Genomic DNA, 27,137 nt, shown 5'->3' on the forward strand with positions numbered 1-27,137 from the left:
CAAAGGTGTCCATTCACTGCGTTGTGAACTTTGTTATTGTGTTCGCGAAGCTTGTCGTTACAGAATTTGCCTGTTTGGCCTCCGTACTCATTAAAGCAACCATTTAAGGGGATTGAGTACACAACACCTTCGCTGCAATCGATGAATCGGTTTCTGTGATTCTTAGAACAGGCAGATTGTGCATTTATAAACCCGCTTACACATTGTCTGCAATTTGTTCTGGCCGAAACTACCACAATGACGTTCCCCCCGTCACCAATCATTTACAGGTGGTGAAACAGATTGGGAATGTCAGGGATGACTACAACATTTCTGCTATCTTTGACATTGTGGTCCTTCTTAGGCCACGCATTCGAAAGATGCTTTTTTCATCGCTTCTCAACGGACACTATTAAATGGGTCGGATACGCAGCAGCCGACAGTAGGTTTACTTGCTCTTCGAGGCTAGTGTTCATGGAATGCGGCAGGATTTCTTCAAGGAATTGTGAAGCAGTGGTTTGTATTTGTGTTTTGTATTGGTATTTTGCATATTTGTAGGAGGTCTCCAACGGATGCGTCCACTTTTTGTAAGCTTCAAATTAACTGCGAAATTTGCGTAAGGCGTAACACGGGAAGCGGAAGAGGGCCTACATAAAATTACGCCCCAGTGATTCCCGATTCCACCCGCAAGTGGACTAAACGTTTGCCTTCATCCTATTAAGGCAAGCTGGTGGGCACGGAAGGCTGATGATAATAAAGGAATTAAGTACTTTGGAATTCGTAATTAAACTTTTGACATTTTAATATTCCGGTACCTATGTCGTGGAAAAGCATTAGGAAGACCGGAAAGAACGCGATTTATTTGCCGTTGTCGGATTTAGTAAAATCAGTTGTCAGCACCGACGACGATTTCAAAAAGCTTTACTTTTGCAGGGTCTATTCTCAATGGGGCCAGCGGCCAACTTTGTGTCGGTAACTGACTTTTCTGCTCTGGACGAACGCGACTTTCGAGAGTCTCCTGTCGTGGACCCGAAAACCACAGTAATGGCTGTCTCCTACACCTCGGGCAGTACAGGCCTACCAAAGGGAGCAGAAATCACGCACTACAATTTCGTCGGGTGCTTCTACACATGCCGGTGAGTTGGCTCGGTGACCTAAAGAACTAGAAGCAACTGCATGTAAAATTATTTATAACGGCCAATATGGACCCGTACATTTATTTCTATGGCGTCGTGTTATAAAACCATACTACCTCAGAACTCCTTTCTTGCGCGCTGATAAAGAGATAATTGTATGGGCCAGCCTTTTGGTAGTACCCTGAGCTCCAGAATAATCGATCCGTAGATGTTCTCACAGCCTCTATTACCTGCGTGTTACGGTGGAAATATAAAAACTTGTCTCAAATGGTTTCACAAGGTGTTAAAAAGAAAAAAATATATAACACCCTTTCTTGATATAGAATAGCAATAGCAATGAGTGTGTAAATACCATTATTTCTCGACTTGTATTTTCAGTGATTTATAGCTGTGTCAAACAAAAGGGTAATCATACCCCATTCCGCACTATGAAACACTGTCAAAACGCCAAATAGAACTGGCAATGAGGACTGCAACCTTGATATTCGTCCGTACATAATCCATGGTCTCGTACGTCTATGTTTCGCAAAATGCATTACGAGGGTTCTAGCAGCAGCAGTCTGAAACTCCATTGGCTATCCCCGACGTTCCACCACGTCTTCAGTGGCGCCCGCTAGGAAAAACACGTTCTACGTCTCTCCCGGTTGTCGAGGGCGGCGCTAGTTGACCGGCTTCTGAGCAGTCGTATATATAAACGCCCCCTGTGATATCGAGACGGGAGCCGTCACAGAATAGCACAATTGGTTGTGCACCACCTGCGTTATGCGGGGATTGTGGGTTCGATTCCCGCTGCCGGAAAAACGGCGGATTTTTTCTCGAATTGTATTTTCAGTTATTTATACCTGTGTCCAAAAAAGGGAAATCACACCCCATTTGGCACTATAAAAACACTGTCAAAACGCCAAATAGCATTGGACATAAGGACTGCAACCTTGATAGATATATCAAGTTTTCTGAACTGGGGGGCAGAAACTTGGAGGCTCATAAAAGGGTTTAACTAAAATTGAGAACGACTCAGCGGGCAATGGAGCGGAAGATGTAGGTGTAACCTTAAAAGACAGGAAGAGAGCGGAGTGGGTAAGCGAACAAACGAGGGTTCAGGACATATTAGTAGAAATTAAGAAGAAATGGACGTGGGCGGAGCATGTTATGCGCAGGGCAAGATACCCGTTGGTCATTCAGGGTAATAGAGTGTATCCCTAGAGTAGGCAGGTCATTGAATGTAGGTCATTGAAGCAGATATAAAAATAAAAAAAGGCAGGTCATATGGTAAAAGAACGTTTTTCACCACCACCACCAGGTCATATGGTAGGTCATTGAAGCAGATAAAAAATTTGGAAAGAAAGAAAGAACGTGGAGAAAAAACGCCCGCCAGGTGGGATCCGAACCCACGACCTCCAGAATACCGGTCTGGAGCGATAACCACTACGCTACCGGCGGGGCGATTTTCCCCTCCACTTTCTGGGGTATTTATGTTAAGGTATTTTTGTTTCCTGTGCTTGGGGGTGGTAGCCAGCGCCACTCGGACTACTCGGGGTGAAGGGGACCTTCTTTTTACCCCCGGGCCGTGACTCGAGTGTCTACGACATGTCAAAAGTGGTCGACCAGCGTTGAACCCTCTTGAGCTTCCTATGGCACCAGGACTGCCAGAACAGAGGCCCTCGCTATACATGTATCGAATCAAAATAGGAAATGAGGGGCTCATTGACATAACACAGAGATAAGAGTTGGCAGTCAAGAAAACCCCAGAAAGCAAAGGGGAGGATGTGGCAGGTCATTGAAACAGATAAAGAATTTGGAAAGAAAGAAAGAAATTGGAGAAAAATGCCTGCCAGGTGGAATCCGAACCAACGACCTCCAGAATACCGTTCTGGTGCGATAACCACTACGCTACCGGTTGGGCGATTTTCCCCTCCACTTTCTGGGGTATTTATGTCAATGTAATTTTTTTTTCCTGCGCTTCAACTTTCGCGGGCATCAATTTTCTTTTTGGCTTCATTCGAGCGAGCAGAGGACGTTCCGAAGATCTTACGTATGTCCTCCTTGAAGTTCTCCCAATTAGAGAAGCCGTCCTGGTTAAGGAACCACGTCTTCGCCACTTCATTCAGGGACCAGCAAACATTCTTCAGTTTGAACGCGTCGGCCCACCGGTTGAACGCGCTCAATCGCTCAAACTGGTCAAGCCATTCCTCAACGTCTTCGCCCCGAAAGCCAGCGAAAAAGGGCGGTTCGCGGTGGGGGCTGGTGACAGTGAAGGTGGGCTGGACGGGAACTGCAGCGTTGCTGCCACCATTGCTGCCCTCGCGATCCATGGGACTAGTTGGTAAGCGCCGACCTGATCGAAGCTCCAGCTGCGCGATCGGGAGAGGTAGACGGCAGGATCGAAGGCACCCTCCACCACTTGAGAGAGTCGAGGACTCGCGAAGGAGAGCGGTTTATTCCGAGAGCCGAGGACCTAGGAAGACCCCGTCAGGAAGCGGCGATGATGATGCTAGAAACCGAGATGATGAAGATGAAGCGATGACGATAGGGTGTCCTATCGGAGCACGGCGATTGTCCCAGCACAGTAGATTGTCCCAGGACTGTAGATTCTGCTGGTGCTCGCAATATATATATATATATATATATATATATATATATATATATATATATATATATATATATATATATATATATATATATATATATATTTGGATACCAGGCACCGGGTGCTTACACCAGATTCGCATCATGTGAAAGGAGGCGAGTGTATTTCAAAAGGTTTTATCAGGGCCGGTCAATGTTAATGCCACTTTAACCGTTTCTATAGCCCGCCGCGGCCGCTTTTCTGACGGAGACGAAAGGCAAAAACGCCCGTGTGTACGAGATTTCGGCACACGTTAAAGATCCCCAGGTGGTCAAAATTAATCCGGAGCCCTCCTCTACGGCGCTCCTCATCGCCTGCGTTTCGTCGGTGCGTTAAACCCTACAATCACTCAACCTTTTCTATAATGCAACACATTATTACCGTCGTACTCGGATGGCAAATACATTCGGCAAGCTTGTTATCCATGAGTAAACACTGTAAAGGAATAGGCTCCAATATTCCGAGCATTTATATAGCTTGCTGTTGTTTTTGTGAGCACTAAATAGGTCTTGGTGAGTGGTGTTTTGAAAAAACAAGTGCTCGCTATATTAATTGAGAGGATAATAAATTCTTCCCCTCTGATATGGCTCACTTTCAAAGACCTGGTAAGGAGTGGCAACAGCCTTATCATAGTACGCTTTAGGAGCACAGAAAAGCTTTTTCAAAATTAGACATTTGTTAATACACAAACGGTGCCGATGCAGGTGGGTTGAGTGCCAGAAATGTCTATCCCAATGAAGCAGTCGAAATGATTTGGGCGAGTACTTTCATACAACGCTAGGTACTAATTCTAACCGAGTTTACTTTGAACGGGGGCTGATTAGTGTAGCGGTTAACTGCCAAGCAATCATCGTGTGTTTGCGTGTGCTCTATACCATGTATGGCGTAGTACAAGAAAATATGCTATGGCAGGGCCAGCACAAAGTATAATTGCTTGTTATTCTGAACAAAGAAAAAAAATTACTTTTTAGGGCTGTTGAAATACTGGCAGGGTAAAGCCTGAAACCTGTTCTCTAAATCTGTTTACTCGTGCTGTTTGCAAATATAAGTGATATTCACACACCTCTGTGAAGGAAATGCTGAGGTTTCTATTGGTTTGGTACAGTCATGGAGGAGAGGAAGGAGGAAAAAACGTTATTCGAACGCAACATTAAGCGTCGAGAATGTCCCGGGCCAGGTTCACCTACGCCAACTGGTCCGTGAGCTGGTCCGAGGGTAGCCAAGTCGCCACGTTGAAGGGGGAGGGTGGGAAAATGTGGGGATTGAATTGCAATGGGGCATTAGAAAATGCAGCGTTTTAAATTAGCCTATTGCTCGGGACAATTGGGACATGCTGGTGAGTGTCGGATACGGTAGAGGAAGGAACGAGCAGGTGTAAGGATGGTATTTAACTGTATGCGTCGAAGAATGCGTAGTTGCGTGGTTGTTAGAGATTTGTCTGGAACGGGAAGTGTACGAACTGTTTCTCTGATGTTCTTGTAGTGAAGCTTTATTTCTTGTTTGTAGTGAAGAGTAGCGTCCCACGTCGGTGGATAAGGCCAGGGAATCCAAAGCGCCCGGTGCAGAAGTTCGCGGGCGAGGCTATGCACTACCTCATTGCCTGGGATTCCAGCGTGACCAGGAATCCACCTCAGTGTGACAGTGTGGGGAAGTAGCTTTGTTGAGGCTTTGCGTAGATCATACTGCAATTCTTCAGGAATCCTACCCATGTAAATGGCACGAATAGCTTGCATTGAATCAGTGTATATGGTATATCCTGAGGGGTTAGGGCTCGCTAAGGAGAGGTCCTGAATACTGGTCGCTGTAGGTGGGGATTAGAGTTCTTGCCCCTGGGAGACTTTATACAACAACATATAGGCCGGCAAATGGCCCGTCTTTCTAGTACAAAACAAGGACACTGGATCCTGCACTAAGTTGCTCTAAAACCTATGGACCTATCTATCATCACCCCTCCTGCACTGCTCCCAGGTAACCTCAGGATAGCTCCCATCCCAAAACACGTTGCAGCATGGTGCTTTTAACCCATCAAGTGTCATTTTTCCCTGTTCCATTATTGTTACTGCGTTGACCAGGAATATAACACAGTAAGTCCTGGAAATGACGAGGAAAAACTATTTCGTTTTGCCAAATTGTCGCGTGACTTTCTTTCAGTCACGATGAAGAAAGTTGATTTTCTGCCGCCACCATCTGGAATGCCTTACCCCCTTCCTTTAAATCGTACCCCTCCCAGTGCTCTTTTTATAGGTCTGTAAGAAAATACTTACTTGGTACACTCTCATAATCAAACTCTGATTGCCTGCTTCTTTCCCTGCTCAACCTAGGGAATAGATGGTGCCGCGTGCTTACGGCACAAGAAAAATATACATATCTTCTTGAACTGCCGTCTGCGCACATGCGTAGTACTCGAATTTACTACCAATGAATAACTATTTGTATGAATTTGATCCTGTGTGTTCTATTTTTGTCGCTGTGTACACCGCCTCCCCAGTGATATTTTTGTTTGAATTACAAAACGGGAGGTCCCCCTGTCGGATTTTGTCCTTGGGACCTGCTTCTGTAAAACCCTGTTTTTCTAAAACCTGTACCGAACTACTTAATAAAGTAAATGTCAATGTCAATGTCAATTAACCTGTGTCGTTTCCGGAGTGTTGACATAAATATGGTGCCACACAACCAGTACTGTAGTTGAAGACGTACAGGCGGGTAGTGGGCAGAGATGTTGGGTAGTCTTTGGCTTTGCCTTTAGGTCGTATTGTTGCAAAGAATAAAGGTACCAGCTCGATTTATGATACAGCCACGCTTTGAGAGAGGCAGCGAATTTGTAGACATCGCCACAATGCCCTGCTGAGCGGAATGTTATTGGTGGCAGAGGTATTACAAACCACTTTAACGGGAAGCTATCTTGGTAAATCAGCTGATTATCCATTAAAACACTGTGCCAATACATGATCAATAAATGAAAAATACCTATACCATGTGAGAATTAGTACAGTAATGGTTTTACGCGGCTGTAACTTTATTGTGCCTGTACTAGTCAAAGGTCCACTCAGTTCCCTTTGCACCAATGAATGCATTACAGAACGGTTGTTCAATACGTCAAGAACGATGTGGTCAAAGTGCCACTATTATCCATATAGCAGACTTTCAGTCCAGATGTCAACTTACTTTCGCAAATACATTTTGTTCTTGTCGTTTTACGTGTATGCTTCTTTTTTCAATGAGGCTATGTTGGGAGCGTTCAAACCTACATGAAACAATTAAAACTCCCACATAACAAAATGCGCCTAACAATGAAGATATTAGCTTCACTGTAAAAGTCTCACAACTTTGAATTCTGATTTGAAAAGCCCATGTTTTTCATTTCTATATTGCGTCATCACACATTTACTGTGACGTAAATGCAGTAGTGCCTTCCTGGCGTTTGTGTAACATAAAAAAAAACTGTTCTACCTCTTTCGATGCAGTGAGCATCTGCTGTGGAGCGAGAACGATGTGGAATTTTGTGTGAACCCTATCACACACATGTCCGGGCTGGTGACCACACTAATGCCAGCGCTTAACGGCGCTACCTGTGCAGTTGCATCATCCAGGATGACCCAGTTGGAAGTCATTGAAGCCATTGATAAATACAAGGTATGTCTTCTCACTCTTCTTTAAGTTTACTGGTTCCTTGTATGCCTTTCGTAGTGATCTCGCAGATATTAGTTGAATGTGACTTCAGAATTGACTTCCACAAAATCTCTGACAACTCCTAAGCACTAAATATGAGCTCTGAATGCGGAAACAATAATGTTGAGGCGTACGCCGGTGAGTGCTGCCTCCAGTGTTTGCGTGTCAAGTAAAGTTTGAAGAATCATTGTTTGTGTCTTGGGCCTGGCGCGCGAGAACGCGCTGGGACCAAGCCACAAGCACGAGACAGAATAACAAGGGCTGCGTCATTGCTGCTGCCCAGTGGTGCGCCCTGTGGCAACAACAGGCTTCGTTTACGACCTTGAAGAGGCTCAGGTAGTTCCTGTGGGAGCCTGTTATATTTCGCCAACATGCCATTCAAAGGGAAAGCGAAGTTAAGCATGTCATAAAGAAGCTGATAATATGCGCAAAATTGGCCCTAAAATTGTCAAAAGCGGCTGTTAAATATCCGCCGTGGTGGTCGGCCTAAAGATCTCTAGGTGTCCAATTAGGCTCCCCCCAAAGATTTGAGACCTGTTTTAAACCACTTCCATAAAAGCGCTTCTCTTTACTGGAGCTAGTAGACAGGCACCCCTCACTGCTCCGAACTCAGTACGTTTTGTTAGGGCGGAAACATTAGGTGCCCCTTGTAGTTATCCGGTCAAGAAAAGGACCACTCTTATAAAGGTTAAAGGAGTAAAACATTTAACTCTGATTGGACCGGATTTGAACCAGGGTCCGCACAGTAGCATTACAGTGCTCTATCAAGAGTGGCATTTTTTTCTACGTGGTCTTTATTGCACTGCAGGTCAGCGTAGGAAATTAAATTTACAACACTTATTTACAGCTATGTGCACATACGAATGAGTTGAATGCAAGATGCAAAACAAAACAAAACACAATGGAGAATTGAAATATCATTCACATTTGGTTTAATGCCAGGGCAACAGTGAACAAATAGTAAGTAGGAGATGCCAGTGAGGGCGAGAAATATTTTGATCATAAACCTCTTTAGATTAATGATCATTTTGCATAAGTGGGATCAGGAAGAAACCAAAGGCTCCGCGTTCTATCCAGCATTCTCGTTTTCCATAAACTATGCAGATAAACAGAGAGAGAGACGGAGAGAGAGAGAAAAAAATGTTTATTGAAACCATGGGGACGGGTAGGGGAGAAAACGGGTTAGGAGCGGCGGGTGCGCTAGTCCGGTAGGGAGCGAATAGAAAAAAAACGACAAATGATCACCCTTTGCCAACATCGAATAAGAGTTGTCGTTGGTGTTCCTTTCTTCGTGGCACATGCACACTTTCAGGACTGCCCAGGAATGGGCAGTGTCCAATGGTGAGGCTCCCGAATAACCAGATTCAGAGAACTAGTAAAGGAAACACCAAACATTGGCACTCATCGCATGAAAACATCCTTTCTGCTGCGGCCGGATACAATTTAAGCAATGGCGGTATTTGTCACGGAAATATTTTAATTAGTTAAAAGATTTGCTTTGTGTCCAATATTTTGCCCTCTTACATTTGATTTGCGTATAAAATCCCACGAGGGAACTGTTGTGCGGCAACCGTTCATTGGTCTTTTACAAATTTTGATCCCTAGTTTCGAAGTATTGTTCTAAACTTTTGAGCCGCTTTGTGTAGCATACTTTGGCCACTTTGGAAACTGAAAACGCATTTTGTACAAACATAGTTGACCTGTTTTGATTCTTAACTGATGTTAATGCTACGGAATGAGACATTTTTTTGTTGAGGAACTGGGTTTAGATAAAATGGCGGTCAAAGACGTGCAAAAGTATATACTGAAATGTACATTGCGATGTGTCGGTGGAAAATTTTAGTCAGGTTAAATTACTTTTTTTTCCGTCATTGCACAGTAGAAGTCTACTTCACTACTGGTCAAAGCATGCGAGCGCAATTGACTGCCTCTATTATTTTGTGCTAGTCGGAGGAAATACTGGAAAAAATGTTTAGCAGGGCAACGTTTTCTGCAGTGACATGTTGAGTGTTATCATAAACACGCCTTGTAAGCCTGGTACAATACCTAACATAAATTTGGGATAAAATCGGGGCTACACCTTTTTTATGTTTGGTGCTGCTTACGCCATATGATACATTATATATCATCCACCCATCAAGGACAAGCCATGCTCTTATTAAATGTAGTTTTCGTGCGGATAGCCATTCCGTATATGTTGATCTTACGCAATGAAGTAATGCTGGTGTACTTATTTCAAGTTTATATTATTCAGTGCTGCTGGTGAAGCCCTTTAGAAGATATGTGGCCGAAGTAGCAGCCGTTATCTCGGTTCTCGGTGCAAATCGTCGCACATAGCGAAGTGGGTAATAAGCGGTAACTTCCAAACGGTGTAATAGAAGTTAAGCACCTAGCAAGCAAAGCAGCATAGCCCGAATGAATGCTCTCCCGTGCGACGCAGCTCAGGACCAAATATTTAGGCATTCTTTGTTCCTTTTTTCGCGTACTGTTCACCTTACATATAAAAACCGTGTTTGCAGAGGCTTACAATTCGTCATTCCTAACTCTTGCCTTTTGCCCCGCTTTCCTACGTGAAAGGCCACAACAATGCTGACGTTTCCCTCGAATCTGCACAATCTGGTGCGAGAGATGCGCCGCACTGGCCGGCACCTGCCCTCGATGAAGCACATAGTTGTTGCCGGCACAGTGCTGACAGAGTGGCTATCAGACGCTGCACGTTCCACCTTCGAAAACCTGCGGACGCTGCAGAACCTCTACGGCTTGACGGAAGCATGCATCCTCGTTTCTGCTCAGCCTAAAGACGCTGACATCACCACACGTGGCAACGATGTTGGCGTACCTGCAGTAACCGTTGCCCTCAAGGTAACAGACAGTATGTGTTGCACAAGAAGCGCCTTAATTATCTATTTTAAAAATGAAGCGTGCCCCTATTAGCGGTATTCGGCTTCTACATTTTGTTCTACCTCTTTTCACTACTTGACACAGAGTGAAAACTGGTCACTTGTGTGCTACGCAGCACCTATTATGTGCTTCACGTTTATGTTTTTGTGACTGACAGGTGTAAAGTTTAACGACAGGAGGATTAGCGAATAGATATCGATGACAGCTTGCTACCAACAGGCAACAATATCATTAGGTTTCATGGCACAAAAATTGTACTGTGTAGGAGTTTATGCGTGTTGGCTTGATCTGTCTATTGACATATGCATCGCTGTTTGCTGGTCTTTCAGCAAACCACAAGGTATCCCGTTTTTACTTTGCATCAAATTAGCCGGCAACTGCTTGCAGCGGGTGTATGAGTAGAGTTGCAGCTTCGATATTAGGAAAAAGGAGGTGGAGAGGGCTCTACTTAAACTCATTGGAAAGTTATCATTACAAAAAATGTTCCCTCCGGTGTACACACTAAACTTTTTTACACCCTTTTTGGCCAAAAGGGGTGTAGCACAAGTGGGAAAAGGGTGCTGGGACACCCTTTTTCTTGAATCTCAACACCCTTTTCCTAGCTCTACACCCTTCTCGTGTGAAAAAAGGGTGTTGATCAGCTTCAACACCCTTGGTTTTTCTCAGGGTGTTGAAATGGTGTGGAAAAGGTGCTCAGCTCTTCATTGAATAAGGCCACGCATACATGTATAATTACATTGTAAAGAACAAGACATCCCCTCATACCCTCCTCTACTCGTAAGAAATATTCAAAAGCAAAAAAAAACTCCCCCACCTCCCCGAAGGGGATCGTGCGGAAATGCGAATGCATTGGGTACACCGATGAGTGCGCTGCGGCAAGCAGTCACGGAGAGAGGCGCAGGCTCCACTGCATTTATATATATTTTTCCGAGCGCAGCGAGCGGAGAGAGGGTACGCGGAGAGGAGAGAGAGACCCGCGCAACACGCCCGCCCCGGGCGCGTGCTCTCTCCGCCGAGCTCCGCGATGCGAGCGCCCTCACACGCCCGAGCGCGCTCCTCCTCTCCACTCACTCTCCGCTACTCCACCCGAGCTCCGCGATGCGAGCGCCCTCACACGCCGAGCGCGCTCCTCCTCTCCCCTTGCCCTCCGCTACTCCCGCCCGAGCTACGACGTGCTCCGGTTGCTAGACGCGCCACAGCTGTTGCTAGGCGCACGCCGGCCAACGCACGACAACCCCCGACTAAGAAATGCATTCGCATTTAAAAAAGACTTCATCGGCAATGATCACTCATTTCCATATGCGGTGTGTCCCATGCCCCAAGTTCAGCTTCGGCATGTGAAATATCAATTCGAACATATAAAAAAACTATAAAACATGCTTGGATTTCTGTGGGGTGTTGAAAAAAATGTTCAGTTGCAAAAAAAGAATAGCGCAGCTGCGGGTCCATCTAGTTTCTTCCGGTGTCGCTAAGTTTTGCTACATTTTCTAGGCTTTGCGATATTCCTGCTAAGCTATAAGATAAGCTCCGAGGGGTAAAGCCAAGTTTCACCAGATTTTACAAGGCTGTTCTAGTGTGTCCCCCCCCCCCCCCCCCACTGACAGTGGATCCAAGAAGGAAACAAGCTAGGTCGACCCCCAACTATGCTGTTTCTCCAGCCTAGAACCACCATTGCAAGCTGCGCCAGTTCTTTTTGCGTTTTGGAACCCAAAAAAGACTATTACCTTTGAAATGGTGTAGTAAGAGGTGCGTATATGCTTGCGCCTTCTGCGATAACACTCGAACAGGCTACAAAGCCGACTTCACTCGTAAATACCTTATCTGAGGTGGTGCACCCATTACAGGGGGCGCAGTTCGTTTTCTTTTTTTTTTGCTACCGCCACCTAACCTAGTTCAAGGTTAAACAGGTCCACTTTTAATAGATTATGCCAATTTATGTTGTGTGGAACATCGTGAGGTATAATACATATTCCGCTTGTAGAGAATGTTTTATTCACTCGTGTAAACGGGTATAAAATACCTCCAAAGTTGGAGGTCTCTTGCACCCTTTTTCTTAGTTTCAAACACCCTAACTTGAAGCTTTATACCCTCTTGGGAAAACGGGTAACACCCATCTTGAAGGGTGTTGCCATGGCGGGGAATATTTTTCTAGTATTTAATAAAATTAGCGCTAAAATGTCTTATTTTCGCGACAAGCTTACCGGCTCTATTGCAGGACTTTGCTGTAGGACTTTCCACCCGACCTGGCTCTATTGAAGTATTTCTAAGTCAGTATGTACTCGCTGTCCCCATGCATCCAGTTGGTTTTCTTGCTCATTTCATTTGATGGTCAAGTGTGACTTGTGCATGTAGAATGTGTCTGTATGTGATGCTGCGCTCTCGGCCCATCCCCACCGTCACGCGTAGCTCCGTTGCCCACACCCTTATTTTAGGGTGTTCACACATACACCCTTTTTTAGCCAAAACACCTTTTAAAGGTGTTCGCCATGGGAAGCGATTCTTACACCCTTTTCGGCTAAAAAGGGTGTAAGAAAGTTTAGTGTGTAGTCTCAACGAAAGTGGAGTGGGCACATGGAAGAAAGTTTCCCAGCTTCTAGCATTACGGCATCACTCATGTAATTGAATAATAATTACCAGGAGGGAAGGCTCGAGCACATTTGCGAAGAAACCCTAGTACATAGCCAAGAGAACCACTGAACTTGAAATTTAAAAAGAAAGCAAGCATTAAAATGGGTAGTCCCCCCGTCACCCCAGCCATAAAACAAATTTATAAAGACAAGCATATAACTGTTCCACTGGTATGCTGTCGGGTGAAATAAAAAAAGCACTTTTGTGACCCACGGAACCTTCTGCCCTACAAGCAAAAACAAAGAAAGCAAGGGGGCTCTCCGGTTACGCCTGCGGTACGCGCTTCGGGTCACTAGATTACTAACAACGCCGCAGAGCTGAAAACTGTCCAGCTGTGCTAGCATTGATTAACGTATTATTAGCTTTCCGGAATTTGCAGCTGCTTTCTAGCTGCCGGTAAGGTTTTCTTATAGCGTGACCATTACGGCGCATTGTACCCGTCTACTAGCTTTGTCAGGGTAATTGTGGTTCTACAAGGCCAAGGACGGTAGAATGCATCTTAAAACGGCTTTGCAATTTATATCTGCGCCACTATCGTTTCAGTGAGTCCCCATGCTGTGGTGGGTGTCTCTTCGCTCTGCAGCGTCAGGAGTAAACGATGAGCCGTTGACTGCTACTGCTGAATATCTAATAAAAACTGCGGTTCACTTCTCTGTCATACGAATCGGTAAAAAAAAAACGAAAGTGAATTGTGCAGCGATATCTGAAGTGAAAAGAGCATGATTTGCGATGAGTGGCTGTCTTGCGGGTGTGCTTAGTGAGCGGCGAAGGTGCGACCGATTGGGTCTTGCGTCGTGGCGTGTACGGCAGACGGCTGCGTTGCGACGAGCTCAGCTTGGGGACCGCAAGAGCCAGAGACTTGGACCGCGAACGCGCGAACGCATTCTACTTAAGGCTGGCGTTTCTCGTCACACCAAATCAGTCGCGGCATTCGCCAGTCGGCGACATTGCCTTTTTGCGGCGCCATCACGCTCAGAAACGAAGCCGCTTACGCTGCCCGCTCTAGGCGCGAACTGTGGGGCTCGTTAGCGCCATGATGCACTACTTCGATTCACCTCTCCTAGATGGCAGCGCCATCTGCGTCAACAAAACATTTTCTGCTGTTTCTCCTGTGTTCCTTGGACTGGCGTGTATTCAGTGACGTATATGACGTTAGTAAAATCTTAATGCATCCCGGCGTAAAACACTTTCGTGTTAAAATTGAATTCAGAAAAATAAAAGCGTTTATGTGATGAATTACTAAAATTAGATGGCGCAGTATAAATGAAGAGAGTGTAAAGCAATCGTAACATGCTATTCACCGCATGTGGCTCAACTCAAGGCTATGACGCTAACAAAATACTGGCGTTTCCCCTTTCTCTTAACAGGTGGTCGATGTGGTGACCCGAGAGAAGCTTGGCCCTAATCAAATGGGGGAGATCTGCTTCCGAAATGCGTGCATGATACGCGGCTACTATAAAAGGCCAACTGAGTCGGCGGATCTCTTCGACGATGATGGCTGGATGAAGTCCGGTACGGAGACAGCTTGGTATAACGATGGCTGCAAAATAGTATGTGGCGCCAACTTTAAAAGGGTACTTAATGCTTACTAGCTAAAAAAATATACCCGTGGTTCACAAAATCGTTCCTTATTTGTTTCGGAAGAAACTGTTTGGTGAGTGTAAAGGGGAACCTTGCTTCTAGAATTTCATCAAAAAAATCAAAATTTTAACAAGCTTTAGCGCAGACAATGTTTTCCTAGGAGAGCGCTTTTGTGTGCAAGATTTCATCCTGATTGTTTCATGGATGAAACGACCTGGTGTCAAAGCAAAAGCATTAATGGGCCGCTAAACGTACATTGATATTTCCGGGCAATACGTTAAAAATTTCTTTTATAAAGATCGTTACGGGTGCAAGATGACTAATTTCATTTCATACGTGAAATATCAATGCCGCAGATGACGTGTCGGAGTGTTCGTTACAATGGTGGGTTTGTCAACATTGCAACGGGATTTTTACGCGCCGAAGGTGCACAAACTAGGAGGTCCGCCATACTGGAAAAGGTAGAAATGTCTCTTATCTCTGGAATAAACAACACGGTGACAAATCGTACCCGCGAATTTTATCTCAGCTGCATTACGGCTTGGCGGTTTCGCCACAGGTTGGTTAATAATTACTCCATTCAACTCTACGAGACCCGCCACCAGGGGGCTGACGCAGTCGCCCGCGCCTCGCTTCAGCTCCCGATTTATGCTGCCAAAACGCGGATTGACAACAGTATCCAGCCTAAGCACTGTCACCAGCGTCTGTACAACGACGAAAGGAACCACTCGACACCTGGGTGAGCCGCATTAGACCCCTGCTGCCCAAATTATCACCGACCGAGATTCGCGACCTCGCCGACTCCGCTAGGCCTACATTGTAGGCCTAGCTACATCGTTTCGAACCAGCGCCGGCGCCTCGTGCCCGAGATGAACGACGCGCTTCCTCCACACGCATCGCCAAGCACCGACATGGATACTGACCCTGACAGCGGGCGAACCCTCCCGCCAGACAACCTATGGATTACTGTTCTGAAAAAACGCGCAAAGAAGACCACTGCTACCGCCACGACGTCAAGCCAAGCCACCGGCCAACCCCAAGTACCCAAAGCGCTGACCCCCAAGCCCCCACCCCGGGAGCCTCTGCCACGTCTACCGCCTACCAACTACACGGTCATCTTCTGCCCACGAGCCGGCCTCAACGTTGCTACCCTGACCACCGCTGCACTGACCGAAGCTCTGTCAACCACATGTGAGCTGCCGCTTCCGACTTTCTACCGAGCCGTCACTCTCTTGGTACAACCTACTCCCAATGTACTCGTCGCAAGCACCGCGGATCCCGAGCTGGCCGTAAGGCTGAGCGAGATACAGCAACTGCAAATTTCAACTTTGACCTACGAATTTTCTACGTACATGAAGCCACCACCGGGAACTTGTCGCGGGGTCATCCATGGCCTTGACTCTTCGATAAACAAGGACAACCTAGGCGCCTACCTTCAAGGCAACTACCCCACCCTCCTCCACGCGCGCATCATGGGCAACACCCGCTCCGCGCTTCTCACATTCCAAGGGACTCGCGTGCCGTTCTACGTGAAGGGGGGCAGTATGCTTCTCCGCTGCCGGCCTTTTCGCCGCTCCGTGCAAGTGTGCCGCGTCTGCGGTGAATTGGGGCACCGCATGGACGTGTGCCCTAACCCTGACAGCCCAAAATGTCTCCACTGCGGAAAACCGACTCCGTCAGCAGACCATGTGTGTATCGCTAAATGCCGATTGTGCTCCCAACCCCATACCACGGCGGGTAAAGACTGTCCACGCCGCTTCATCCCCAACTCGCCGACCAGCAAGACGTCCACGCAAGCCGCCGACAAGGTAAGCTGGTCTGCTCTTGCCTCTCGCGCTCCCACTGCTCGACTCCCTCCATAACGCGACACACAAAACTATCCCCCGCTATCCCCACTCACGCCACTTCCCGCCACCATTCCCCCCGCACTCCTCGACCTGATCAAAAACCTGCAACAACAAAATGCCGACCTCCTACGCCGGGTAGAAGCCCTTGAAGCAGAGCGAGCCCCCCAGTCCGAACCACCCCCGCCCGTCCCCGTGGTTACCCCTCCCCTCACACGAGCCGACGTAGAGGAAATCATCGACGCACAATTTACGGCCCGCAGCATCCCACAAGTTCAGCAGCTGGTACAGCAGTCTACAGAATACCTAAGCAAAATGATCACCGACTCCACCAAAAGTATCTTCGATCTGCTTTCAGAACGCATTTCCTTGCTTGAACGCGCCCTAATCCCGGACAACCCACCTCAAGCCAAAAAGTCTAAACCTGATTACCAATAGACCCGCAACGCAATTGCCCCTTACCATCTACCAATGGAATTGCCGTTCGTTTAAAAGCAAAAAAGCAGCCCTCGAACTATACGTTTCCCCAAACCCACCGGATGCCATTGTATTGCAAGAAACTGACATCCCATGCCCCAGCCTTCGCGGTTATGATACTTACACCAATCCCCCTCACAAGCGCACGGCCATCGTTATTGCCCGGTCACTGACAGCCCAGGTAATACCGATTACGTCACCCATCGATCACGTCCTCGTTGAAATCCTTCCTCATAAGCCACAAGCACCAAGCTTCTACATACTGAACGTCTACAGCCCGCCCACACAACCCCTATCCGCAATCGAAGCCCTCCTCAGCGCGGTGGTGCGGCACACTCGCAACAACCCATGCTTACTCCTGGGCGATTTTAACGCACCTCACGTTACATGGGGCTATCCCCACGCGTCCAAAAAAGGCACGGCTCTGCTACAAGCAACACAGCACCACCACTTCACCCTGCAGAACGATTTGACTCGGCCAACACGTCTAGGCACTAGCGTGACCCGAGACACCATACCGGATTTGACATTCAGTCGCAACACCATCGACCTTGTATGGGATCTGCTGCCAGATACTTTAGGCAGTGACCACTACATCATTGCTCTCACTGTCCCACTCACGAGTATCCGTCGCAAGATGGGCACGGCGCAGCTCACTGACTGGCAAGCCTTCCGCGAAGCTCCACTTCCAAGCATACTGCCGACCGATAACCTAGAACAATGGACGCAGCAACTCATTGATCTACAAAACTCACACACCAAGAAAATCACGCTCACGCAGGATCTACCGGCAGTAGACAACCATCTCGACCATCTATGGACGGCACGACGTAGCCTACTCAACCGATGGCGCCGAAATAAACACAATCGCAAGCTTAAACGTCGTATCGCCCAGATTACAGAAGAGGCTCTTAAATACGCCAAACAACTGCAAGCTCAAAACTGGCGCTGGTTCTGTGACCAAATGAATGGCACTCTTACAACCAAGAAAGCTTGGCACATCCTACGCCACCTCCTGGGTAACGCCCCTAGCAAAACTGCCACTTCGCAAAACATAGCCCGACTTATACACAACCACTCTCAACCGCCTGATCAACTACTCCCCCAAATCCGCCACAAGTTATTCGGACCTGCATCATCTCAGACAACTCCCTCGCACCCGGACTACGTGGGCACTCCCAATCCTCAGCTCGATGGCCCTTTTACCATGGACGAGCTCACGCAAGCACTCACCTGGCTAACCCGCACAACAGCACCCGGACACGATTTAATAACGTACAAGCTACTTCGTAACCTCAACGACGACCACTTAGAATCCCTGCTTGCCTGTTACAACCACCACTGGACTAACGGCACAGTACCGCCCCAGTGGCGCCACGCAGATATCACTTTACTTCCCAAGCCTCACAAACCCATCACTTTTGACAACTTACGACCGATCTCCCTCACATCCTGTGTGGGCAAACGTTTTGAACATCTGGTGACTCGCCGTCTAACGAACTTCCTTGAAGACACCAACCGGTTACCTCACACCATGTTCGGGTTCCGTACTCACCTCTCGGCGCAAGACGTCCACATCCAACTCAAAGAGCGGGTTCTCGACTGCCTCAGCAAAGTACATCCCAGTTCCGTCCTCGCTCTCGATATACAAGGCGCCTTCGATAACGTCACTCACACAGCCATTCTCCGCCAACTTCAAACCATGGGCTGCGGATCTGCCACATATAACTACGTGAGAGCCTTTTTGACAGATCGAACTGCCACTCTCCACATTGGCCCTCACCAGACAGAGACCTTTCACACACCGGCAAAGGGCACTCCCCAAGGCTCGGTTGTCTCACCCCTACTTTTCAATATAGCGCTCATGGGACTCCCGACAGTACTTGAACAAATCCCCCACGTGTCGCACGCCTTATATGCAGACGACCTCACCATATGGTCCAACACAGGCTCTCCCGGACAACAGCAAGACAGTCCTCAACAGGCAGTCGACACTACGCTCCAATGCCTCCAAACCTGTGGTCTCTGCTGCGCCCCATCAAAATCCGCCTTACTCGTCCTCCGAGCACGAACCCGGGGCCGCCCACCAAACCCTACCCCCGACCCCTCACTCACTCTCAACGGGCAAGCAATCCCCACCGTCAAGACCCTCCGCATCCTAGGAGTCCACTACCACCACGACGGCTCCGGGGCCGCGTACCTCCCCAAACTTATACAGACAGTCTCCCAACTTACACACCTAATTCAACGAATATGCTCTCGCCGACACGGACTCAAGGAAACAGATAACTGCCGCATCATTCAAGCAATGCTGATCAGCCGCATCACCTACGGGGCACCCTATCTTACCTTAAAACCACAAGAACATGCCAAGATTGATGTCCTAATACGCAAATCTTATAAGACAGCCCTCAGCCTGCCTACCTTCACTTCTACCGACCGCTTATTGAAACTGGGTCTACATAACACCTTCTCGGAAATTATTGAGGCCCATCTTCAAAACCAACTACAGCGCCTACAACTCACACCCGCCGGTCGTCATCTGCTCAAAACGCTAGGCCGGAAGGTGGTACAAACTCCGGACTCGCCACAACGCATACCTCCATCAATGCGACGCAACATCCATGTCCTCCCCATTCCGCGTCATATGCACCCTACATACAACGCCGGCCGTCGTCAGCATCGTACACGCCTCCTCATCAGAAAATACGGCAGCGACCCGACCACCCTCTATACGGACGCCTCTCCGTATCCTCAACGACCAGCTCACGTCGCCACTGTTGCCCGCTTCGACAATGCCTTCCTCACCTCGGCAACTGTCTGCACAGCGTCTACTACCACGGCCGAAGAAGCAGCCATTGCCCTCGCAATGACCCAAGCCATGAGTCCCAGCATAACGATACTGTCTGATTCACAAGCTGCCTGCCGTCGTTTTGAACTCGGACGAGTCTTGGCTCTTACCCTGGCCATCCTTTCCCAATGCCCCACCCTCCCTCATGCCCGCATAGTGTGGACACCCAGCCACACTTCCCTCCCTGGGAACGAGGTGGCACACGCCACCGCCCGAGCTCTCCTTCACCGGGCATTCCCAGAAGAGGGCAACAATGCAGCCAGTATTACAAACTCCCTTGCGCCCCTCTCCCATACATACATTGACATCCTCTACCACTACAGAGCAACCCGACGCACCTATCCCCCTCCCCACCCTTCCCTTTCTACCGCTGACGCCTGCATTTGGCGCCGACTTCAAACCAACACTTATTACAATCACCTCCATCTCCACCACATATCCCCTACTAACTACCCACTCAACTGCCCCCAATGTGATGAGCCTAACACCACAGCTCATCTCGTCTGGACGTGCCCCACCAACCCTCCACCACCCAGATCCCCTACCCTTGAGCAGTGGGAGTGCGCGTTGCAGAGCTGCCAGCTCGAAGACCAGGAGGCCCTGATCTCTCGGGCGAAGATGGCAGCCGCGGCACGCGACCTACCGGAATAGGATGGCCACCAACAGCTCCTAACTCTTTTTCTCCCCTACCCCGTCCCTGCTTTTCAATAAACGTTTTCTCTCTCTCTCTCTCTCAACTCTACTGCACTGCTTAAACATAGCAGGTACAGACTATGTCGAAATTTTTAACGCCAATCCTACGGCTACAAAGAAGATAACTAATAAGCTTTAAGTTTATGCGTGAAAAAATATTTTATGTCAGTAAGAAAGCAAAATATTTTCTCGAGCTTTCCGGCACAGAACGTTTCAGCCTCGCTGGGGACGTAAGCTGAAAAACTGAATTTTATGGCAGCCTGCGCGTTTCCGGGTTGGCATAGAAAATTTTAAGAAATGCTGTGCTTGGCCAGGGTGTCCAACTGGAACCGAACCGAACCGAAAACCGGAATCCGAACCCGAAGCATTATTTTTGAGCACGCTGAACCCGAACCGGAACTGAACCAAAAAAAGAAATAACGGTTGCCGGTTCATGCCGAAACGGCTCGACCCTCAGTTGTTGATATTGCACAGTCAATGCAATTAAGGCCTTTTTTTTTCCTTCACGTAGCATCAACTTCGTACCCGCTCGCGCACTTTCCCCTTCGGACAATTGAACATTATCACGTTCTATGTAACGACAGGGGAAATGAACGAGCACCAATGTAGCAATGTTCGGTTGCTGCTGGAAGCGCGAGCGTAGTGCAAGCTGACCAAACGAGATGTCATTCTCGGCAGCTTGCAGGGAATATAAAACTACTATGCAATTCCCTAGCTTCACCTTTATTGGAGCAATCAGGCTGCAGGAGTGCACTACTGCGCAACAGCGACAGCCCGCACCCCATGTGTGCAAACGTTTTGCATTTCATAATTTGTTTAAAAGGTCCGACACCTGCCAATTGTTAATACTTGACAAGCGTGACCGCAGGAGCTGCTCAATGGCTAAGCCGTTTGCTGCTGACCAGAAGTTGCCTCGTTCTCCCTTCCCACGACCGTTTTTCCGAAGTAGATGGAAATCGAGAACGTGCGTGTATCGAGATTTTGATCCAGGTTTAATATCACCAGCTGGTTAAAATAGTCTGCCTGCCTGCAACATAAGCTGCGCCTCGGAGCAGAGATATAGCACGGGGCATCAAATGCGCCGGTTTTCTTTAAATGTGTTTGCATGGAAAACAACAAAAAAGAAAAGGCGAATCACGTTGTTTTAAAATATTACACAAAAATTAAGTAAAACCGAGTAAGTAAAAAAAAGAAACAAAACGTGGATATTGCTCTATACTTCTCTTTGCCCTGCCTTTCACAACCAAACGTGTCGTCAATGCGAAGGAAGTGAGTTCCGTGGTCAGTTTTTGAGGACAGTACAGTGGACAGGTTCCTTTTTTTACAGATACAAATAACAACAGATATGTAAGGAAAACTGTTAAGGTGCGCACTTAATCCCTTGGCCAAAAGCGGGGGCCCTCGACCTTGTCTTGAAAGTAAAAACAGTAATAGAGCAGATGACCTGTGCAGAAAGGCAGGCCGGTGCCTCAGACTGCTTCATTCGCCCAGCGATCATCTTTTTTGCTTGTTCTGCAGTTTTGTCTCTTTCAGATGTGCTTTTCTTGAAGGTGCACTTGTACTGACTGCCCAACTCGCTACATTACTTTTACTGCTACTCGTTCCGGAGGGGAGTGCTGCTGAGGGCGATTTAAATAGCGTCAATGCAAAAAAGTCTCATCTGATGCTCGCATGTCAAATTTCTCTTTAATTTTGTAATAGCATAATCTGTTATAAGATTCCGCAATGTAGCACACGAAGCGATGGCCGGGGTTCAGGCGGTACAATGACATACTGATTGTAATGCGCACATCCGGTATAGCTATTGCAAAAGTAATTGCCGTGGTCAGAGCAATAATGCAGTGACTGAGCGTTAACTAAAGCTTAGTTTTAACAAAGGTGTGGCTAGCACATTCGTTAAGGTGACAGCTGACAAATTATTCAAGGTTACCAAATAATGTAATTCATTGGTAGTATTTATGTGCGGGTTGTAGGATTTTTCTGGTTTGTTATAAATATAAAAAAACGTGCGCCCGTGGTATTAAGCTCTGGTATTTGAACGCGCCAGTACGCAGACCTAATTTAAGGCGTCAAGGTTTGCGCGATTGGCGATTCCACAGCGACGATTGCGATTTCAATAAAAAAGGAAAGCGCAGTAAATATATCCCACCATGATATCCCTTGGCGGTGGCTTTATGAATAGTCGCTAGGACAACATAAAGTCTGGGTGAGGAAGTAGGTGGTAAATCGTTGCCACTTCATGTGTTTTCTAATATCTCGTAATTGTTTAAAGTTTGCTTTGCAACTGCGCCACTGCCATTGGGGAACAGCAGCATTTTGAATTTTGGTTGTATTTTGATTTGACTCGTTTTAAACTACTAGATGTTTTTTTTTTTCTAATTTTAGTGACAATTCAACTCATCGAACTGGTTCGTGAACCGGTTTCGTGCTTGATTTTGTGGAACCGGAACTGAACCAGAACAAAAATATTTCGCCTGAACCAGAACCGTAACCAAACCGGTATTTTTTCTGGTTCGACACACATGGCAGAGGAAAATTTTATCGAGGAATAATATGGACGAATTGTTGTAGGTAATGCGTCGACACTAACGACAAGCAGTGAACCCCGCCATTATCAGCACTATGGCGTCGTCGTTACTACCCACTAATAAATCTTCATTCCCTAACGCCATGAAAAAAACGTAATAAATAATCGGTCCTCACATCAGCGGGGCAAGGCAATTGCCGTCATGTGGCTGACAGTATACAAGTACGACAAGGCCTGTAGTGCCCTTTTAGCAAATGTATAACGATTAATAATTATCTGCCCTTAGAAAACTCACGTGCACGCACGCGCATGTGTAGTATGGATACAGATAGTGTATTTGTGCGCTTCTGTTTGAATGAATCAATACAAGTACTTAATTTTTACGACTTATGAAAATCAGTTCAGCCACTGCGCCAACCCTAATGTTGTAAAAATAAACCATAAATACAAAGAACGTGCAAAGGTTGCAATCAAAAAGTGGCAGGGATCAGAAGTGAAATATCAACGAACTCCTTCGCCATTGCCACGCCCAGTTATATAATACAAATTCAAAATTATCAAACACGTCGCTGATTTTTTTACCCGCAAATAACAACCCAGTGTATGAAGACGTATCTACAAATTGTGTGCGTTTCCAATGTAACGGAAAAAAGAATGAGTAAGAATTTCACAACAATATTGCGTCAAAGATTGTGAGTGGGTCAAGACAATGTATGCAACGTGGTTCTCTTTATACCACCAGCTCAGTGTGTGTTGCCTTGATGTATCCATGAGCAACGCGAAGCATGTATAGCCACGCAGTATACTGCGGGTACCCAGGAATTTAACTTCCAGAATTATTTGTACCGATTTTTACATCCTCATATCACTGGCAAAAACATCAATGTTACGCTATGGTGTCCCAAAGAATGTAGGAATGCGTGCATCCTACAAAACAGTGACCACTGCTTCAGTCGATCCATGTGCTCAGTGATGTGTGAAAGTATTAAGACAGGTCACCCTCGCTGGCCTTTGAATCCCAGATTTTCTATGGTTCTTGACGTAATAATTAAACACAAAACTTTGCATCGCAGGCGACGCGGGGTCATACGACGAAGACGGTCGCCTGTACTTCGCCGAGCGGCTGAAGCAGATGATCAAGTGCATGGACAAGCAGGTCGTGCCAGCCGAGTTGGAGGAACTGCTGCTACACAAGCACGCAGAGGAGATCTCCCAGGTGTCAGTCGTGGGCTTGCCCCATGCAGAGTACGGCGAGGCGCCCGCAGCAGCCGTCGTCCTCACGGAGAAGGGGAGGCAGCTGGAGCTCTCTTACCTCGCTGAGAGAATCAAGGCCACCGTCGCAGGTATTATTTGAATTGTGTGCTTCAAATGTCAAATCGTTTGCTTCGATATTCAGCCTGTCGATATTCAGGCTCGTTCGATATTCAGCCTGTCCATTGTGTTGTGCGCAAGTGGATCATCCGGCAGTGGCAGTGAATCAAACAGCGTTTACTGCTTGAACATGAATGCGGTTTTTCTAGGTACGTGGATAGTCTACAGTCCAACAGAAGATATTTCTGCAAGGAATTATGTTGCGCTCCACGTCAACGTCTGGGTTACTGACAGGGCCAGCTGCCATCTATCATTCATTTGCTTAGGCTTTTAGTATATAAAATGCTACAAAAAAGAATGAAGACAGCACAAATACCACAAGAAAAAATTCACTAGTCCTACCTATGATGTGGAAGGCTGACATTAAACATCCCCCTCACGAGGGGCACGGTAAAATGCAGAGCATTTTCGGGGGGCGCACATACCCGATTTTATCTGGTTCGAAAGAAATTGACAGCGAGAGCGAACGCCGAGAACCGCCCCATCACGGCACGACCGCGCCACGACCACGTCACGACTACGTCACGATCACGCCACAACTGTTGTTGCTCCCGCGCCAAACTACGACGCATGCGCGCCCCACCTATTGCTGAACGCGATCCGAGCACGCAGAGAACACGCGAGAAGCAGCGGAGAGCAGGCGAGGAGGAGTGGGGGAGCGGGCTCACCTGGAACGGCTGCTGCGGACGCCGAGGCACGCCAACGCCGGGTGACATCATGAGTTTAAGAAATGCTCTGAATTTAAAATAGTTTACAGAATGGGCAATTCTGAAAATTATAGCAATATAGGTCATTGTGACGCTTTTTTGAAAACACTTACACCGCAGCACGCGGACATTACATTTGTTAAGTACAACTCCACAAACAGGGAATCCCAGAAACTGCGATTTGAGCCAGTGCCTTCGTGTTACCAGAGAAATGACGAGCAAAAACAAAAAGGAAAACAATACGGCCCGAGCGTGCTTTGTGCAAAATCCCGGCACAAGTCGTTCAGTTATGCAAGCCCGTTACACTGATCACCATTTTCTGGCAGTGCGCTAAAACTCCGTGGATCCCGGAAGTGGTGGCTAGGTCCTAAGATATGACTACAGCTTTGCTAAGGCTCTGAGGCCCCCTTATGCTTCACTCAAACTCCCGCCCACCGGATGTCGTAGCGGTTCAGTTCTGTATTACCAAATCCTGCTGACAGATCCCACAGGTTCGATTTTCTTAGGCAGGAACTATCTTCGACCTGGAGCACGCAAGCGGGGGGTTTGTCACATGGGCCACCTGCATTTCAACTTGTCTGCTGAAGTGGGTTAAGAGGAGACAGTCGTACTTGGTGAACGTTTGGGAGAAGCTTTGTGCCAGGGGCTCAAATTATTCTTGACCGATCCGCAGCGTCGAAAGTGTGCGCCTCTAGCACCTGTTACTGTGAAGAGCTTGGAGTTCGCCGCCATTCTAACTAGCTGAACAGTGATAAGGCCGCTCTTGTTAGAGGGTTTGTGGAATCCAATGGCTGCGGTGTTGATGAGCTGTTGCTGCAGACCTTGCCACATTGACACACCTGGTCCTGGCTACTGCATTGGTGTTCACCCTCGATCGCTTCGTCAGCTTTTCGATCGAGTCCCCGACGTGACGTCTCCTTCGGTTGCCCTTTCCTGTACAACGCCATATCCCCCAGGCATATCCAGATTAGAGTGTTGACGTGACCAACGCAGCTTTTATATCAGAGCTCTAGGATGTGCTTTCGTGGCCAGCATGTCGTCTCTTCACGTCCTAGCCACCGTTCGTATACCCTAAGTGTCCCCAGCTTGCGCTGTTTTTAAGCTTGCCTATTTGCTGGTGGTATTGAAACGCCTCCTAGTGCACTTCTTCACGCAGCTGGTAGTAAAGCGCACTGCAAGATTACAGTCGTCAAGATGTCATTGCGCCTTAAGAAGCCCGCCTTCGGATTTTCGGATTCCGCTTGCTGGTACGGGGAGGTACTCAAAGAAGTGCACTACCGTATTTGAAATGTTACCGCCCATTTAAGCCCCGCATACCTACGCTTCATATGGCAAACTGTACCTTTACCGCCACGTACGGTCTGCGGTTCCTCACACTTCACTGCAGCCAGCAGATACCATTCTGGAGAATCTTCGTTTTAGCCAGTGGCAATCAGCTCTGCTGCGGTTACAACTCTCTCCCCCGTTTGACCTACGTCCACACACATCATTATTGTCTGGTTGAATACAACTGCGTATTTTCATGCCATGGGAAAAGACCCTAACCGGTGGGCTTTTTTTTTCCTTGGCTCTGGCTTGCTCTGACTCTCCCACGTTGTACCCTCCAGCCCCTGCTCTAGAATGCGGCTATGCAACGTACACCGAACATCCAAGCACAGCCTAACCGAGCACATTGCCAGGCGTGACCAACTCCTTGGTTCTCACCTCTGACCCTTGATATTTGATCACGTGGCTATTTTTAATAGCCAATAAGCCAAATGTTTCAGTTACAAATGATTCCTCTTTCATTCAGTCTATAGGCCCACCGGCTCCATCTAGTGCCCTAGATCGAAGCGAGTAAGGGATGCCCTTGCCGCGAGTAGGGGGGGGGGGCTGAATGGTTATGCGGCCTACGGTAGCTACCCCCTTCCGGATATACACGATTTCTAAACACCTCGACTTGTTGGAGTCTTTTGTTTGCCAGAGCTTGAAATGGGGCTAGTTGGTGTTTTACTCGGAACATTGCTGGCGCTAGGCGGGACAAGGACGACGAATGCGCGCTCCAGTTGTGTGTAATTCGTCGTCCTTGTCCCGCCTAGCGCCAGCAATGTTCCGACTTTTGTTTACGCTCCGTAGCTCATAATTTTGAAATATTCCTTGTAGGGCTA

General features: G+C 47.6%; 1 protein-coding gene across 1 annotated transcript in view; it reads left to right on the plus strand.

Moving 5' to 3' along the window:
• LOC144175163 (uncharacterized) overlaps positions 1–27,137 on the plus strand; it is a 38,973-nt gene that overhangs the window by 7,357 nt on the left and 4,479 nt on the right. Inside the window, exons 5-9 of the mRNA XM_077704262.1 lie at positions 913–1,115; positions 7,206–7,374; positions 9,988–10,272; positions 14,307–14,451; positions 23,986–24,255. Of these exons, the coding sequence (XP_077560388.1) occupies positions 913–1,115; positions 7,206–7,374; positions 9,988–10,272; positions 14,307–14,451; positions 23,986–24,255 (1,072 nt within the window). The remainder of the gene's footprint in view (positions 1–912; positions 1,116–7,205; positions 7,375–9,987; positions 10,273–14,306; positions 14,452–23,985; positions 24,256–27,137) is intronic.

This window comes from Haemaphysalis longicornis, unplaced genomic scaffold, assembly GCF_048455015.1.
Source record: "Haemaphysalis longicornis isolate Haplotype H1 unplaced genomic scaffold, Haemaphysalis longicornis Haplotype H1 scaffold_3, whole genome shotgun sequence".
Lineage (NCBI taxonomy): Eukaryota > Metazoa > Arthropoda > Arachnida > Ixodida > Ixodidae > Haemaphysalis > Haemaphysalis longicornis.